The sequence below is a fragment of the Palaemon carinicauda genome, chromosome 35 (assembly GCF_036898095.1).
Source record: "Palaemon carinicauda isolate YSFRI2023 chromosome 35, ASM3689809v2, whole genome shotgun sequence".
Classification (NCBI taxonomy): Eukaryota; Metazoa; Arthropoda; class Malacostraca; order Decapoda; family Palaemonidae; genus Palaemon; species Palaemon carinicauda.
This window is the reverse complement of record NC_090759.1, coordinates 8939091-8957869: the sequence shown is the minus strand read 5'-3', so window position 1 is coordinate 8957869 and position 18779 is coordinate 8939091. Positions and strand designations below refer to the sequence as shown.

Below are 18779 nucleotides of genomic sequence, written 5' to 3'. Positions count from 1 at the left end.
TGCTGGTCTGGGGGACCTGATCGCGACAGCTTGGAACCACAAGCTTCCACTAGTCTTCCCCCCCAGTCTCGGACCCCGAGACACTGGCAAGATGCATTCCGGTGATGGTGGGACAACTTCGACGCCTGCGTCTTCCCTCCTTTTTGTCTGCGGACAATGGGCCTCAACAAGACCAGGTTGTCTGTCAACCTTTCAATGGGAGAGCTCCACTGGGACTACGCGCAGAACGGTTTCTGGACCCTCTGCTTCCCCTGACGGAACTCCCGGGAGAGCTTCTCCCACGGCGCAGACTACTTAAGCAACCACACTGCGACATCTCTCCCGAACCGGGGCGTCGCTTCGGCTTCATGCCTGGAGACACTACGCTTCCTCCTCTAGAAGAGACAACCCGCTACAGTCGCGGTACGGAGGTCGCGTCATCTGCGATAGTCATCCACAGGGGTCTCCCAGGCAAAGTGAAGAGTCTAAGGTGGTTGGTGCCGTGGGAGATATACCTCTTCCCTTGAGGCCTCTTCTCCAGCAATAACGGTCTTATTGCCTTTCGGCGGGAGGAAACTCCTTTCCGCTCTCGGCAATGAAGCCTGTCGCTCAGCCTTTCCCTGACCTTCAGGCTTAAAGGAATAACTTTTTCCTGCCCGCTGGATCTATCCTCGCTCATGCGAAGCTACGATCGTCCCTGCCCTAGTCGGAGGAAGACCTCCAACTTGGAGCATGGCTCGGACTTTTTAGTCCTTTAAGAGATCTTCTCAATACCCTTTTACGACAGGCCTCGGATTGTATTCCGCCTTGGGTCTTCTGCTCACTCTGGCCACGACCAGTGTGTAAGCAATCTTCTTGGTCTCTTACTACTCCCCCCTTTCTAAGGAAGAGGGGAAGGCAACATTCAGGCTCGCTCCTGAGTTGTTGGCTAGACTCAGAATCTGAGGGTCCCGGCCCTTCGGTCCGATTCATTCAAGATTTCGAGTCTCCATTCTGTGTCTGATGTCCCAAGACCTCTTTCTTGCCAGTAAGGAATCGAGAGGTTAGCGCTGGGAACAGCTGCAGTTTGTCCTCAGTTGCAGCCGATTTGGGAACACAAGGAGGACATGGGGGGAGAGTCACCAGTATACCTCTTCAGCCCGGACTCAAGGACATTCATCTCGTCCTGTCTTCAGACCCTCCCCCGTCACGTCGCCCTACAGCACGATGTTGGATACATCGCAACGTCCCTCGCCTTCGAGTAATACTATTCTGTGACGCAGGTGCTACAAGCTGGAGTCTGGAAGCGTCTGATGACCTTCTCAGCCCGCTTCCTGCAGGGCGTGACCCACAGGAGTCTCGATACGTTTTCTATCGCTCTGTGGTGGCTACACAACAGCTGGTCTAACCTCAGGCTCCCTTTTGGACAGGTAGCAGAAGGTTGAGGGCATTGTTATCAGGTTTTAGTCTGCATGAACGAAAGAAGTATGTCTGGCCCTTACTTCTTTCTTCATCATCCCCTCTACGGGGAAGCAGCATCCTGGTCTCTGCATAGCTGACCTCGAACCTCTGCAGGTAAACCATGCTTCTTTGTGTTCTAGTATTGAGTCAATATTGTCGCGTCCCCCATACCCTGACGAGGTGGTATTGGGAACGTCCTAACCCAGAGTTCCTTCTGGAACCCCAGGTCAACTGCCTAGGACGAGTCACACTTCTTCCTTCACACACAAGCTTACGTAGGCCACATGGATCCTTGCGGAGCAAGGAACTTGTGAGGTGCAGGGACTCCTTTTCTCGAGTGCGACTCACTCGGATTCTGAGTCCCCGGGTAAAGCCAAAGCCAGTATGGCTGGGGACTTTCCACCCTTCCTAAGGGATAAGTCACCCTTTGTAAATAGCGTGGTTTGTATTTCGGTTACGGAACAAATGACAAATTCGAAGATAATTTGTATTTTTCCTAACCATACAAACCTTAGCTATTTACACATATTTGCCCGCCAGCCCTGTCCCCCAAGACAAGTCCTACCTCTAAGTGAAAGTGAGTATTCACCTGTGTGTGAGGGGGAGGAGGGGTAGCTAGCTACCACTCCCCTAGCCCCCCGCTAACTAGCGCGGGGGTAATACACCCTCGTTAAATTCTAATGGCTCGCCATTTCAGCTACGCTAAAAGTAATAACCCTTTGTAAATAGCTAAGGTTTGTATGGTTAGGAAAAATACAAATTTTCTTCGAATTTGTCATTTTTACGCAAGCAGAATCAGTATCCAATTACAGTTTGTTCCGTAACTGGAATACAAACCACGCTATTAATAGGAGTATTACTTTCGGCGTAGCTGAAATGACGAGCCATTAATTTTTAATGAGGGTTAACAACCCTCACCGCTAGTTAGCGGGGGTTAAGGAGGGTAGCTTGTTACTGCTCCCTCCTCCCCTCTCACACACCTGTGATTGAGCTCACTTTCCTTTCAGCTTGGATGGTGAACGGTCATTGCTGTTCTTCATCCTCGCCAACTTTTGAAAGCCATTAATGCCGTTTTGTTTTCTCTTTTTCTCTTAGAGTGTGTGTGTGAAGTTGACTTCTGCAACCATGCACACCTGCTCTGAACTCTCCGACCTCCCCTGTGTAACATTTATGTCGGCGGTCGAGACTAATTCTCACACCCTTTGTCCTTCCTGCAGAGGTCAACGGTGTGATAGTGTCAACAAGTGTAGGGAGTAGTCTTCCTCCCGGTAGCAAGTCACTCCGGCCCCTCGTTATTCTGGCCCTAGTCACTCCGGCCCCTAGTTTTTCCGGCCCTAGTCACGCACGCATGTTAGGTTAGCAATATATATCGTTGGGTTGTTTAAGTCACTGAGTGTGTGTGTGTTTATATATCCATATATGTAATTATGCTTGTTTACAACTTTTATTGTACATTTGTAATGTATAAATACTCTTCAACTCCTACGCACAATATAAATATAGGCCAATAAGAAAAAGAGGTGTCTGGTAAAAGGTGGGTCAAGTTACAACAACCTGACATCTCTCTCTCTCTCTCTCTCTCTCTCTCTCTCTCTCTCTCTCTCTCTCTCTCTCTCTCTCTCTCTCTCTCTCTCTCTCTCTCTCTCTCTCTCTCTCATCTCCTCCGTAATAATAAATATTAATAATGATAATAACGATTATGATAGCAGAGGTAGAAATTTACTACTACTACCACTACTACTATTACTACTAGTAGTAGAAATTTACTACTACTACTACCGTACTATATTATTGTATTTTATGTAATGTTAATAGCAATGTATTGAAAAGGTAAAGAGAAGGCAAAACTAATTTGTTACTACATAGTATTACGTAGTTATTGTGTATGTGTATGACTATACTGCGTAATTATTTAATAAAAGAGAGAGCCTGTTATTATATATTTCTAGATAACATAGTATAATTAGTGGGCCAGAGTGACTAGGGTGGTAGGTCGAAGTGACTAGGGTGGTAGGCCGGAATGACTAGGGTGGTAGGCCGAAGTGACTAGGGTTGGGGGCCGCAGTGACTGAGGGCCTGTGTAACTAGGGGCCGGAGTGACTGTAAACCTTCCTCCCAGCGGGGGAGGTTTTCGCGACGGTGGAAGAAGAAGTCCAAGCGGGATATTTTACGAATAGAACTTACCTGGCAGTTATATATATATATATATAGCTATAGTCTCTGACGTCCAGCAGAATTTTTCAATATTAATCTTACCCGATAATCATGTAGCTGTCAACTCTGTTGCCGACAGAAATCTACGGTCGGGATACGCCAGCGATCGCTATACAGGTGGGGGTGAACACCACAGCGCCATCTGTGGTCAGGTACTCCAGTACTTCTTGTCAACACCACCTCAATTTTTCCTCTGTCGTGCCTCCGGCTAGACCTACATGGATACGCTGTTGATTCTGGAGTTATTGCTCACGATTTGGTGATGTATTTGCTCTAGAGTTTAGCCTTCGCTATTCAGGAAGCTTTATCATTAGCTTAGCAAGTTTTTGGAATTAATTTGATTTAATTTTTGATTTTATTTTGGTGACGAAGAGAGTATGAACTCTCTTTCACTTTTAATGGCCGACCCTTCCCTTAGACGGAGGTGTTGGTGTCGAAGAGAGTATAGACTCTCTTTCTTAATTTTGCTTAACAAAAGTTATAGATTTATTTTATATCTCTCCGCCTTTTATAGGCCTCTTCGATTAACTTCCTTTTATTATAAACTTATTAAAATTAATTTTTATATTTGTTTATATTCGACCTTTCCTAATAGTAGGCGGTCTTTTCTTGGAACCGAAGTTAATTAACATTGAGCCCGTCATTTCGTTGTTACCTGTTAACATATGCTATTTTAATGTTTTTGAAAGAATTTCTTTGATAGTCTCGTACTGTTTTCAAAGTTGAACTAACGTTTTGTTTTGTCTCTGCAGTTGTTGACGTTCAGAACGTTCAACTTGCGCTCTATCGTTACGATAGAGAGAGAGTATTCACGGTGTCACGTTGCAGTAAGAGTAGAACGATTCTAGCGTTTTGTTCATTCTTTCTTAGCTTAAATGGTTTTAATTCTAATAAAGGAACTTTTTATTTGGGAAATCTTTCAGTTTTTTTCCTTTAACAATAATATGTTTTAACGATATATATAATTGGGCTCATCTCTCAGGTTCTAAGGCAGAGAGAGAGAGAGAGAGATAGAGACGGAGGGAGAGAGAGGAGGATAAACGTTTCGTTCAAGCGGGTAACGTTGTTATCGTTTTTGCTCTTCTCCCTAGTCTCTTTAGGGGAAGAAGGTAAACGTTTCTAGAGTTTTATTCTTGTTCTCAGGCTTTATGCGGTGAGAGATTTTAAACGTAGTTTATTTGATCTAGTGTTTAGTCTCTTTTCCAGCCACTGAATTATTTATCTTTCATTATGTTTTTCTGTTACATTGTAATACTGTTTTCGCAATTACTAACTTTTAATGAAGGATAGAATTGCGTGTTTCAGGTACAAACCACTTAAAGTTTCGAGTTCAGTGAAATAAGTGCATACAGAAAATCAAAAGTGATAAAGTGATAAGCGCAAAGTGTTACAGTGTTGCGTTCGAGGGTTCGTCTGTTCGTGCCAGTTGTTCGCCTAGTCTGGGACCTCTTACAAGCTCCCAAGCCCAGGGGAGAAGTAACGTCGAAGGACTTATGGGTTCATCAGGCCTTGATCGACGAACAGACGTTTCCCTCCGTGGTTTCGAGTGTAACCAACTCACGTAGCCGACGTGATCACCCCACCCACACAAAGACGAGAGAGCCCTTTTATTCCTCGTCTGCGGAAGAGGTTTCTCGCAGAAACCATGGACCAAATCTTGCAGCTTTTAAGTGCAAGTCGGTCCCTTCCGCGCAAGTCCAACTCCTACGTGGTGCCATTAGCACTGGGTCAGTTCGGACTTGCTGCAGTACGACAACTGCACACCTCCCAGAGAGGCAAGGTGGTATCGCAACAGGCAGTAACTCCGTCTGTTGCCGCACCAGCTGTTTTAGACCCTCAGTCTCAACGGACAGTAGCTCCGTTTGTTGTTGTCTTTCTTAAACTCTAGTGGTCTATGCTGCAGACAATGCAGTCTCAGCTTGCGGTGTTGATGCAGGAGTTTCAGGCAGAGAAGGTTAGCACACCTCCTCCTGCGAGCGCTCCTCCACCTCTGCGCAGTCCACCCTGCCAGACGTATGATGTTGAGGCTCCTCCTGCCTCCATGCGTGAGCTGCCGCATTGGGAGTTGCCAGGTACCAGCGCTATGCAGCAACCTCCACTTTCCTTGAGGCAGGAGCCTCATGCTATGCGGCAACCGCCTCAACTCTTGAGGCAAGAGCCTCAACTCTTGAGGCAAGAACCTCAACTCTTGAGGCAAGAGCCTCAACTCTTGAGGCAAGAACCTCAACTCTTGAGGCAAGAGCCTCAACTCTTGAGGCAAGAACCTCGACTCTTGAGGCAAGAGCCTCAACTCTTGAGGCAAGAACCTCAACTCTTGAGGCAAGAGCCTCAACTCTTGAGGCAAGAACCTCAACTCTTGAGGCAAGAACCTCAACTCTTGAGGCAAGAACCTCAACTCTTGAGGCAAGAGCCTCAACTCTTGAGGCAAGAGCCTCTCTCTGCGCAGCCTCCTCCTCAACCCTTGAGGCAGACGCAACTCTTGAGGCAGGAACCTCATGCTATGAGGCAGCCGCCTCAACGCATGCAGCAACCGCATTCTTCACAGCATGAGCCTCTCTCTGCGCAGCTACCTCCTCAACCCTTGAGGCAGACGCAACTCTTGAGGCAGGAACATCACAGGAGCCTCATGCTATGCGGCATCCTCCTCAAACCATGAGGCAGGAGCCTCATGCTATGCGGCATCCTCCTCAACCCATGAGGTAGGAGCCTCATGCTATGCGGCAACCTCCTCTACCCATGAGGCAGCCTCATGCTATGCGGCATCCTCCTCAACCCATGAGGCAGGAGCCTCATGCTATGCGGCATCCTCCTCAACCCATGAGGCAGGAGTCTCATGCTATGAGGAGCCTCATGCTATGCGGCATCCTCCTCAAACCATGAGGCAGGAGCCTCATGCTATGCGGCAACCGCCTCAACCCATGAGGCAGGAGCCTCATACTATGCGGCATCCTCCTCAACGCATGCGGCATTAGCCTCATCCCTTGCAGCATGAGCCTCATCCCATGCAGCATGAGCCTCATCCCATGCAGCATAAGCCGCACGCCATGCAACATGCTCTGCTTACCTTACAGCATGCTCTACATACAGCATGCTCTGCATACCTTACCGCATGCTCCTCAGTCACACATCTTTGGTTGTTGCCAACTCACTAGACTGTCAAGCAGTTTCATAACGTTGCCTTCTAGTCTGCTGCTTTTGCACCAGTGAAACCCTCACTGAGAGAACTTAGCTTTTCTCGGATATGGTTCCTGTAGATGAGAAAGTGCTATTCTCCCTCCTTCTGATATTCCCTTGAGGACTCTGTCATTTGGAGAGGAGCCTTTAGCTGCTTAGCCTCCTATGGACTTTTATTTAAGCATAACATGCTTTCAGGGAGGGTAATGGTTCCACTTCAGTCGCTAACCCCGTCTGTTACCACACCTGCTCCCATAGACCTTGAGCTTTGTTGCAAGACATGCAGTCCAAGCTTAGTCCTTGTTAGAGGATTTTTTGTTTACGGAGTCAGTGTGTCACTGGGAAGACGTTCAACAACCAGCAGAAGTGACTTGTTGTGACGCAGTGCGGCAACCTCAGCAACCCGATAAGGAGTTGTCTGTACTACCCAGACAGTCTAGACAGCTTCGGGTTGTCGCTGTACTTCCTCGCTTCCCCATGGTTGACAGTTCACAGACTGTGCAGCAGTACCATGATCTTGTGTCCGGCTCCGTCAGACGACTAACTTTTAAGAGCTCCCACAAGTCGTCGCTGTCTGGAGATTCTCAGATGGACTATGGATCTGACCAAGGAACTGGGCCTCCTGGTCAATTTTGAGGAGTCCCAGCTCGTCCCATCCCAGACCATTGTCTACCTGGGTATGGATCTTCAGAGTCGAGCTTTTCGGGCTTTTCCGTCGGCCCCAAGGATCTACTAAGCCCTAGATTGCATCCAGAGCATGCTGAGAAGGAACCGATGCTCAGTCAGGTAGTGGATGAGTCTAACAGGGACACTTTCATCGCTGGCCCTGTTCATCGAGTTAGGGAGACGCCACCTTCGCCCCCTTCAGTATCATCTAGCGGCTCACTGGATAAAGGACATGACGCTAGAGACGATCTCAGTTCCTGTTTCCGAAGAGAGGAGGTCTACTCTCACGTGGTGAAAGAACAGCTTTCTTCTCAAGGAAGTCTACCTTTGGCTGTTCAGAAACCCGACCGCCGTCTCTTCTCTGACGCATCAGACACGGGCTGGGGTGCGACTTTGGACGGACAGGAATGCTCGGGAACATGGAATCAGGAGCTAAGGACACTTCACATCTATTGCAAGGAGCTGTTGGCGGTTCATCTGGCCTTGATAAACTTCAAGTCCCTCCAGCTTAACAAGGTGGTGGAGGTGGACTCTGACAACACCACAGCCTTGGCTTACATCTCCATTCGTGGAAGTTGTTCTAGATCGCAAGGGACCTCCTCATCTGGTTAAAAGATCGAAAGCTCACGCTGGTAACGAGGTTCATTCAGGGCGATATGAATGTCATGGCAGATCGCCTTAGCCGGAAGGGTCAGGTCATCCCCACAGAGTGGACCCTTCACAAGAATGTTTGCAGCAGACTTTGGGCCCTGTGGGGTCAGCCAACCATAGATCTGTTCGCTACCTCGATAACCTAGAGGCTCCCGTTGTATTGTTCTCCGATTCCAGACCCAGCAGCAGTTCACGTGGATGCTTTTCTGCTGGATTGGTCCCATCTCGACCTGTATGCATTCCCGCCGTTCAAGATTGTCAACAGGGTACTTCAGAAGTTCGCCTCTCGCAAAGGGACACGGCTGACGTTTGTTGGCTCCGCTCTGGTCCGCGAGAGAATGGTTCATAGAGGTACTGCAATGGCTGGTCGACATTCCCAGGACTCTTCCTCTAGGAGTGGACCTTCTACGTCTACCTCACGTAAAGAAGGTACATCCAAACCTCCACGCTCTTCGTCTGACTGCCTTCAGACTTTCGAAAGACTCTCAAGAGCTAGGGGCTTTTCGAAGGAGGCAGCCAGAGCGATTGCCAGAGCAAGGAGGACATCCACTCTCAGAGTCTATCAGTCTAAAGGGGAAGTCTTCCGAAGCTGGTACAAGGCCAATGCAGTTTCCTCATCCAGTACCACTGTAACCCAGATTGCTGACTTCCTGTTACATCTAAGGAACGTAAGATCCCTTTCAGCTCCTACGATTAAGGGTTACAGAAGTATGTTGGCAGCGGTTTTCCGCCACAGAGGCTTGGATCTTTCCACCAACAAAGATCTACAGGACCTCCTGAGGTCTTTTGAGACCTCAAAGGAACGTCGGTTGTCCACTCCAGGCTGGAATCTAGACGTGGTCCTAAGGTTCCTTATGTCATCAAGATTTGAACCTCTCCAATCAGCCTCTTTTAAGGACCTCACATTAAAAACTCTTTTCCTCGTGTGCTTGACAACAGCTAAAAGAGTAAGTGAGATCCACGCCTTCAGCAGGAACATAGTTTTCACATCTGAAACGGCTACATGTTCCTTGCAGCTCGGTTGTTTGCTAAAACGAGCTTCCTTCACGTCCTTGGCCTAAGTCGTTCGAGATCCCAAGCCTGTCCAACTTGGTGGGGGACGAACTGGAGAGAGTACTTTGCCCAGTTAGAGCTCTTAGGTACTATCTAAAAAGGTCATAACCTTTACGAGGACAATCAGAAGCCTTATGGTGTGCTATCAAGAAGCCTTCTCTTCCAAGGTCTAAGAACTCAGTTTCTTACCTATTCAGGCTCCTGATTAGGGAAGCACATTCTCATCTGAAGGAAGAAGACCTTGCTTTGCTGAAGGTAAGGACACATGAAGTGAGAGCTGTGGCTACTTCAGTGGCCCTCAAACAGAACCGTTCTCTGCAGAGTGTTATGGATGCAACCTATTGGAGAAGCAAGTCAGTGTTCGCATCATTCTATCTCAAAGATGTCCAGTCTCTTTACGAGAACTGCTACACCCTGGGACCATTCGTAGCAACGAATGCAGTAGTAGGCGGGGGCTCAGCCACTACATTCCCATAATCCCATAACCTTTTTAACCTTTCTCTTGAATACTTTTTATGGGTTGTACGGTCGGCTAAGAAGCCTTCCACATCCTTGTTGATTTGGCGGGTGGTCAATTCTTTCTTGAGAAGCGCCGAGGTTAAAGGTTGTGATGAGGTCCTTTAGTATGGGTTGCAGCCCTTTATACTTCAGCACCTAAGAGTCGTTCAGCATCCTAAGAGGACCGCTACGCTCAGTAAGGAAGACGTACTTAATAAAGGCAGAGTAATGGTTCAAGTCGTCTTCCTTACCAGGTACTTATTTATTTTATGTTATTTTTGAATAACTAATAAAATAAAATACGGGATACTTAGCTTCTTTGTTAACATGTATGCTGGTCTCCACCCACCACCCTGGGTGTGAATCAGCTACATGATTATCGGGTAAGATTAATATTGAAAAATGTTATTTTCATTAGTAAAATAAATTATTGAATATACTTACCCGATAATCATGATTTAATTGACCCACCCTTCCTCCCCATAGAGAACCAGTGGACCGAGGAAAAAATTGAGGTGGTGTTGACAAGAAGTACTGGAGTACCTGACCACAGATGGCGCTGTGGTGTTCACCCCCACCTGTATAGCGATCGCTGGCGTATCCCGACCGTAGATTTCTGTCGGCAACAGAGTTGACAGCTACATGATTATCGGGTAAGTATATTCAAAAATTTATTTTACTAATGAAAATAACATTTTTCAAAACTTGTGGCAACCGCCGTGTGTTGGTTGTGCAGATAGATGGTTAACAACCCTTACAGGGTGGTACTTGGAATCATTCCCGTTTTCTGTTCCTCAGATCATCTCTGCCGGTTGGACTGACAACATCGTTGGTCCGCCATTGGAGTTTTTCGTTCTCTTTCCCTGTGTCTCTGTTCCGGACTTATTTTTTGGTGAAGTACACTGACCTGGGGTTTTGGCAATCGCATTTGTGACTATTCTTTGGCTATTTGTATGTTTACGATGACTGATAAACTTCATTTGTTCCGACACAGATACAAACCTTCGCTATTTATTAGGGTATTACTTTCGGCAACGCTGAAAAACAGCCAAGACAATTTTGGTGAGGGATAATTACCCCATCCGCTAGTTAGCGGGAGGGGGTTGGGGTAGACTAGCTACCCCGCTCACCAGCGATTACCTCCTCGCCAGCGTTCACCTGCTTGCCAGCGCGCACAGGCGATCTTAGTATCGCCTATTCAACAGCGACAGCTACCGCGCCAACGTTCTCCAACGCTCCTGAAGGAACATGGTTCGCCAGATTCTAGCTCGCTATCGCGCGATCGCCCGCCTGCGCATGCTGCTCGCCATCGCTCGCCATTGCACGATCGCCCTCCTGCGCATGCTGATCACCATCGCACCCCATCACGCGATCGCCCACCTGCGCATGCTGCTCGCCATCGCTCGCCATCACGCGATCGCCCTCCTGCGCATGCTGCTCGCCATCGCTCGCCATTGCACGATCGCCCTCCTGCGGATGCTGATCACCATCGCACCCCATCACGCGATCATTCATCTGCGCATGCTGCTCGCCATCGCTTGTCATTACGCGGTCATTCACCTGCGCATGCTGCTCACCATCGCACGCCAATGCGTCGACATGCCACATCGCGCCATCGCCAACTTGAGCGACTGCACTCACCAGCTCGTCATCGATCGCCTGTGGATCTACATCGCCAGCGATCTTCCTCACCTACGCGGAAGCGCGTTCCCTCGCCGTCGCGCCAACGCTTGCGTTCGTCGCCTCGGGCACGCGTTCATTTACCTGCCCACCCTCGCGCCCGCTCGCCCGCGCGACCACTCGCCCTCGCGCGACCATCGTTCGCGGCGAATTCCGCAGCCGGTGGTAGCAGCAGGAACGCGTGCTCCTAGACGGCACTCGGGATCACCTCCGTCCAAACACAGGTTGGTAGTGCAGGACGAGGAGAGGTTAGTATATCATTCTTCCCCACCTTCTTTTCAGGCAGGTACCGTGGTGTCCACTCCAAAGGATCGCCCGATCCCTTTCCCTTTAGCGAGGATTTCGGACTCTGTGTCCTTGGAGCAGCAGACTTGGTTTGGTCCTCTGGCACGGGCGTTAGTGAGGGTTATGAAACCAGCACTCGCCGGCCAGGGTAACAAACCAACGGCTGTCTCTCCTACGCTGAAGAGAAAGAGAGGAGTGGACTTTGTGGTGAATTCCCCCAGGGCGAAGTTGGTTCCCAAGAGGTCGGTCGCGAAGGTCCCTTCTCCTGCACGAGTACTCTCTCCTTCTCCCGTGGACGAGGCCTTTCCGTCCTCAGGTGAGTCCAGTGGGGCGGTAGTCTTCCCCTCGGCACCAGGGGGGGAGACTTCGCTTCATGCAAGAGAATCGTCTCGTGAGGAAGGGGCCCCTCGAACCTCGTTGTTGGGATCCTGTATCCCTCCCAGGAGGGAGTCCAAGGATTCCAAGACCGTCCCTAAATCCTCTGCAAGGATTCGTCAGGAACCCACGACTACCCAGGGGAATGTCCACGTATCACCCCTGGAAGAGATTCCTGGGGCAGGAGACTTAGCTGCCAGCCCGCAGGGAGGAGAACAGCAAGAATCCGAACATGCCTTCTGGCAGGTCCTAAGCCTGATAAGGCAACTTAACAGGCTTACGGATCCAGTCATCGCCCCCCGTGAAGGCAAAGACACGATTCTGGATGAAGTGTTTGACGTTCGGAAGGCCCCTAAGACCAGTGCGGCTCTGCCCTGGTCTCGGGGGCTGAAGAGTGCCAGGGCTAGGGCCAACGCTCAGCTCGCACTTCTTGCCTCCTCCAGTCATTCCACTGCCGGGAACAAGCTCATCCCTCCTCCTCGCCTCTAGCAGAGGAGGTATTTCGAGATCCTGGGTGAGCACAACCTCGCTCTTCCTCTCCATCACTCTGTGGAGGAGCTGGCGAAGGGAGTTCCCCTTGAGAAACTCTCTGCCCGGCAGGTGTCGTTCTCGGCGGCAGAGATCCTTAACCACGAGAAGGTCGCTAAGTGTGCCATGCAGGCCACTTCGTGGCTGGACTTCTGGCTAGGATCTCTGGGCATCCTATTGCGATCGGAGGACTTGTCCAAGGAGACCAATAGGAAGGCCCTAGAGACCTTCTTGCTCTCGGGCACCCGCTCCATCGAGTTTTTGGCGCACCAGGTTACCACCCTGTGGGCCAACTCGGTGTTGAAGCGTCGCGATGCTGTGTCCGAGAGATTCCATCCGAAGGTCCCCGCCGTAGATGTGTGTAGGCTCCGACATGCTTCCCTTCTGGGGGAGAGCCTGTTTGAGCCTCAAGACCTGGAGCGAACGGCTGAGAGGTGGAGGAAATCCAGCACGGACTCCCTCCTCCATAGGGCCCTTACAACTCGGCCCTATAAGCCTCCAGCCCCGCCACAACAGCAGCAACAGCCTCGTAAGGCTCCCAAACAGGCACCGGCAGCTAAGAAGGTGGTGTCTAAGCCCCAGCCCTTTCCAGCCAAGGTCAAGAGGGCGGTAAGTCCTCCAGGGGAGGCAAGACTCCTAGGGGTGGCGGCCGCGGCCGCAAGCCCTAGGGGTGGCAGTCCCCCTGCATGTCCACCTGTGGGGGGATGCCTTCAGCGTTGCGTCCGCAGGTGGCAGCAACACGGGGCCGATGCTTGGACGGTCTCTGTGATTGGCCAAGGTTATCGCGTCCCGTTCACAACATCTCAACCTCCCCTGACAGCGAATCCAGTGTCCTTGAGCTCCTATGCCACGGGATCGGCAAAGGGGCTGGCCCTTCAGGCCGAAGTCGAGACCATGCTCGAGAAGGGTGCTCTCCAGGAGGTCGTGGACGGCTCCCCAGGCTTCTTCAGTCGACTCTTTCTTGTAGAGAAGGCTACTGGAGGCTGGAGACCCGTCATCGATCTCTCAGCTCTGAACAGGTTTGTCAAACAAACCCGGTTCAGCATGGAGACAGCAGACACGGTCAGACTTGCGGTTAGACCACAAGACTTCATGTGTACACTGGATCTAAAGGACGCATACTTCCAGATCCCAATCCATCCGTCTTCCAGGAAGTACCTGAGATTCTGCCTAGACAACAAGATCTACCAGTTCAAGGTGCTGTGTTTCGGTCTCTCCACAGCTCCTCAGGTGTTCACCAGAGTGTTCACCCTGATTTCATCTTGGGCGCACAGGAACGGCATTCGTCTCCTTCGTTACCTGGACGATTGGCTGATCCTAGCAGACTCGGAGTCGACCCTTCTTCGGCACCGAGACAGGCTTCTGGATCTTTGCCAGGATCTGGGGATCGTGGTAAACCTCGAGAAGTCCTCTCTGCAGCCGTCCCAACGACTGGTTTATCTAGGCATGCTAATAGACACCAATCTCCACAAAGCCTTTCCATCAGACGACCGGATAGCAAGGCTGAGGAGGGTGGCGGAACCCTTCCTCAGGCGAAAAGAACTCCCCGCCCAATCGTGGTTGCGTCTCTTAGGCCACCTATCCTCCCTGGCCCGTCTGGTTCCAAACAGCCGCCTCAGGATGAGATCCCTTCAATGGCGGCTCAAGTCCCGGTGGAATCAAGGATCCGATTCCCCGGACATTCTGATCCCAATGGGGTCTCTGGAACAGACGGACTTGCGGTGGTGGCTGGCCGACGAGAACCTGCGGAAGGGAGTGAGTCTTCTCGTCCTCCCCCCGGAATTGACTCTGTTTTTGGACGCGTCAAAAGAAGGGTGGGGGGCGCACGTTCTGAACCAGAGGGCCTCAGGCCTTTGGTCAGAATCAGAAAAGTGCCTACACATCAACCTGCTAGAATTGAAGGCCGTCTTTCTGGCTCTTCAGCAGTTCCAACGGTCCCTGGCGGGTCACTCCGTGGTGGTGATGAGCGACAACACCACGGTAGTGGCTTATATCAACAAGCAGGGAGGCACTTTTTCGCAACAGCTATCCCATCTTGCAGTAGAGACTCTGAGGTGGACCGAAACCCACTCGATAACACTATCAGCTCGCTTCATTCCTGGCAAGAGGAATGTGCTCGCCGACAGTCTGAGCAGGGCTTCGCAGATAGTGAGTACCGAGTGGTCTTTAGATCCTCAGATAGCCAACAAAGTCCTGACTTTGTGGGGTTCCCCGACTGTGGACTTGTTCGCGACAGCCTTGAACTTCAAGCTGCCCCTGTACTGCTCACCAGTCCCGGACCCCAAGGCACTCTGGCAAGATGCTTTCCAGCAACGGTGGGACAACATCGACGTGTACGCCTTCCCACCGTTCTGTCTGATGAGAAGGGTGCTCAACAGGACCAGACTATCGGTCAACTGTTCGATGACTCTGGTAGCTCCGCTATGGCATCACTCGGAATGGTTTCCGGACCTGCTGCAACTCCTCACGGAACTCCCAAGGGAGCTTCCTCCACGACACGAGCTTCTCAGACAACCCCACTCCGGCGTCCCTCACAGGGCCGTAGCCTCGCTTCGGCTTCACACCTGGAGACTATCCAGCGTCTCCTCGCGGAGAGAGGCTTTTCGCAACAGGTTGCGGAGAGAATGTCTCGGCACCTGCGAAGGTCCTCTGAGGGAGTCTACCAAGCAAAGTGGAGAGTCTTTTGTGGTTGGTGTCGTGGAAGGGGTATCTCTCCACTCGATGCCACTATTCCAGCAATAGCGGACTTCCTCGTGTATCTGCGAGAAGAAATGCGCCTTTCTGTCTCGACAGTGAAAGGCTATCGCTCAGCCTTAAGCTTGGCCTTCAGATTGAAGGGCGTGGATATTTCTTCATCGCTAGAACTCTCTTTACTCATACGTAGCTATGAGCTTACCTGCCCCCAGTCGGAAGTGAGACCCCCTCCTTGGAACGTGGTTCGAGTCCTCAGGTCTCTTAAGAGACCTCCCTTCGAGCCATTACGCCAGGCCTCTGATCGCCACCTGTCTTGGAAGACGGCTTTCCTACTCGCCTTGGCTTCGGCCAAGCGAGTTAGTGAACTTCATGATCTCTCGTACGACATCGCCCCTTCAAGGGGATGGGGGAAGGTAACGTTCAGGTTCGTCCCTGAGTTTGTGGCCAAGACTCAGAATCCTGTAGTGCCGGATCCTCGGTTCGACACTTTCAGGATCGCGAGTCTCTGTTCTGTAACAAGCGACCCAGACCAGCTGCTACTATGTCCAGTGAGGTGTCTGAGGCACTACTTGAAGAGAACGGCTGCAGTCCGTCCTCATGTGCGAGCTTTGTTTGTGAGCACAGGCAGGACAAAGAGGAGGGTCACCAGGAACACCATCTCAGCTTGGATTCGAAGGGTTATCCACCATGCCCTGAATCCTGACCCTCCTCCGTCACGTCGCCCTCGGGCCCACGATGTCAGGGGTATTGCTACATCCCTGGCCTTCAAGAGAAACTTCTCTGTGACGCAGGTACTTCAAGCTGGGGTCTGGAAGCGTCAAACGACCTTCACAGCCCACTACCTGCAAGACGTGACCCACAGGAGCCTCAATACGTTTTCTATCGGCCCTGTGGTGGCTGCACAACAGCTGGTCTAACCTCAGGCTCCTTTTTGGACAAGTAGCAGTAGGTTGAGGGCGTTGTTACCCGGTCTTAGTCTGCGTGAATGAAAGAGTATGTCTGACCCTTACTTCTTTCTTCATTCTCCCCTCTCTTGGGGAAGCAGCATCCTGGTCCTCGCATAGCTGACCTCGACCTCTGCAGGTAACCCATGCTTCTTTGTGCTCCTAGTATTAAGTTTAATACTGTTGCGTCTCCCATACCCTGACGAGGTGGTATGGGGAACGTCCTATCCTAGAATTCCTATCTGAAGGTCTCAAGGTCAACTTCATAGGACGAGTCACACTCTCCTCCTCACACTGCTTATGTAGGGCACTCGTACCTAGCGATGCTAGGAACTTCTGAGGTACAGGGGCTCCCTCTCTCTAGTGCTGCTCACTGAGGGATCGAGCCCCCGGGCAAGCCGAAGTCAGTAAGGCTGGGGACTTTCCACCCTTCCTAAGGGGTAAGTCACCCTCTGTAAATAGCGTGGTTTGTATTTCGGTTACGGAACAAATGACAAATTTGAAGATAATTTGTATATTTCCTAACCATACAAACCTTAGCTATTTACACATATGTGCCCGCCATCCCTGACCCCCAAGTCAAGTCCTACCTCTAAGTGAAGTGAAACAAGTCACCGGTGTGTGGAGGGGGGAGGGGTAGCAAGCTACCCTTCCCCACCCCCCGCTAACTAGCGCGGGGGTAATTAACCCTCGTTAAAACTATTGGCTCGTCATTTCAGCTGCGCTAAAAGGTAAACCCTCTGTAAATAGCTAAGGTTTGTATGGTTAGGAAAAATACAAATCATCTTCGAATTTGTCATTTTTCCTAACTATACAAACCTTAGCTATTTAATCAAACTTGCCCGCCAGTCCTACCTCTAAGCAAAGTGAGCTCAAGCGCAGGTGTGTGTGAGGGGGGGTAGCAAGCTAACTAGCGGTGGGGTAGTAAACCCTCGTTAAAATTCTAATGGCTCGTCATTTCAGTTACGCCGAAAGTAATTACCCATATTATATAGCTAAGGTTTGTATAGTTAGGAAAAATACAAATTACCTACGAATTTGTCATTTTTGTGTGGTTGAGGTGAAAGTTTATATAACAGTGATTGACATGTGACATAATGGCAGATATATGTGAAAACTTAATAATTTTTCCTACATTTTTAGTATTTTTCTTCTTCAAATGATATTAGGAATACAGTAGTGTAGTTGATAATATATCTTTTATCTACTAAAAGATTCATATTTAGCTTTATAGTATTCCTCAGGATTGTTTTTAATTTGCAAATTTTCATTTTATTTCAGAGGTCTTCATCACTACATGCAACTTGATATTCCGTATACAGTAAGCGTTCCACATGAACCACATCGCTGGCCAACCTGTACCACAAGCAGCTGGTTTTCAGTCTGCTATGTGGTATTATAATGATGTCTTAATGAATCCTCAACTGCAGTTGCAGGTGGCTGTGCCAACAGTGCAGGTGATATCCGCTGCTGCTTCCCAGTCTCCCATCTCCACTCCACCTTTACCTTCAGCTCCAGCTCCAACTGCAACTTCAGCTCCAGCTCTAGCCATAGCTTCAACTCAAGCTATTGCTGTAGATCCAGCTCCACCTGCTACTCCTATACCACCTGCACATATTAATGTATTTCCAGAGAAGCCTAAAAATATCAAGAAAGAGCCTCAAGAGGACCGTGAACGGAACTTCTGTTGTGAAGTGTGTGGTACAACTTTTACCAATAGCTCCAATCTTCGTATTCATATGAAAATTCATTTGGGTGTCAGACCGTATGTTTGTTCTGAGTGTGGGAAGTCTTTCATACAAAGTTCTAATTTAAAGACGCATAAACGCATCCATACTGGGGAGCGCCCTTATAAATGTACCGAGTGTGGTCAGACGTTTTCGAGATCATCCCATTTGGTTGGACATAAACGTATACATACTGGAGAAAAACCTTACATCTGTGGCATCTGCGGAGTGGCATTTTATACGTCATCTCACATGAGGAACCACGTACGTCGTCACACAGGGGAAAAACCTTACGTTTGCCCCCTCTGTGGGGAAGCTTTCAACCAAACTTCAGAGCTGAGAGCCCACGTTCGACACCATTCGGGAGAAAAATGTTTCAAATGCCGTAAGTGTCATGATGTGTTTTTCTCTTCCCCTGAACTTAAAGCTCATTGTAAAGTTAAACACAGCAGCTCAAAGCCTTTTAAGTGTGACAAGTGCGACCGTTGTTTCCGAACAATAAAATTTTTTACGAAGCATAATGTGAAATGTACTGGTCCTCGTCCCAAACGACCTAAAGGGAGACCACCTAAATATCCTAGGGATGAGAACGGGGAGTCTGCACATAAAAAGCCTAAAAATCAAAGAATCAAAAAGCCAGTAGCTCCGAGTGATAGAATTTCTCGTTCAAAAACTAGAGCTTTACGAATTGCTAAAATGAAAGTGGAGGTTGAGGCAGAAGAAGAACAGTTAAAAACTAAAGCTTTGCTAACTGCTGAAATGGAAGAGGAGGCTGCGGCAAAAGAAAACCAATTGAACAAAAGAGAAATCATGCCAGTGTTTGAACAAGAATCTGATGTACTTGATGACTCAGGTTCCTCAGAATTCAATG

General features: G+C 49.7%; 1 protein-coding gene across 3 annotated transcripts in view; it reads left to right on the top strand.

Annotated features, from left to right (window-relative positions):
- The window catches only part of LOC137627611 (uncharacterized), a 42752-nt gene that overhangs the window by 22339 nt on the left and 1634 nt on the right, over positions 1–18779 (top strand). For all 3 annotated transcript variants that reach the window (XM_068358694.1, XM_068358695.1, XM_068358696.1), the window contains exon 2: positions 17463–18779. This exon is cut by the window's right edge and continues 1634 nt beyond it. In XM_068358694.1, coding sequence (XP_068214795.1) covers positions 17516–18779 — 1264 coding nt within the window. In that variant the 5' untranslated portion in view covers positions 17463–17515. The remainder of the gene's footprint in view (positions 1–17462) is intronic.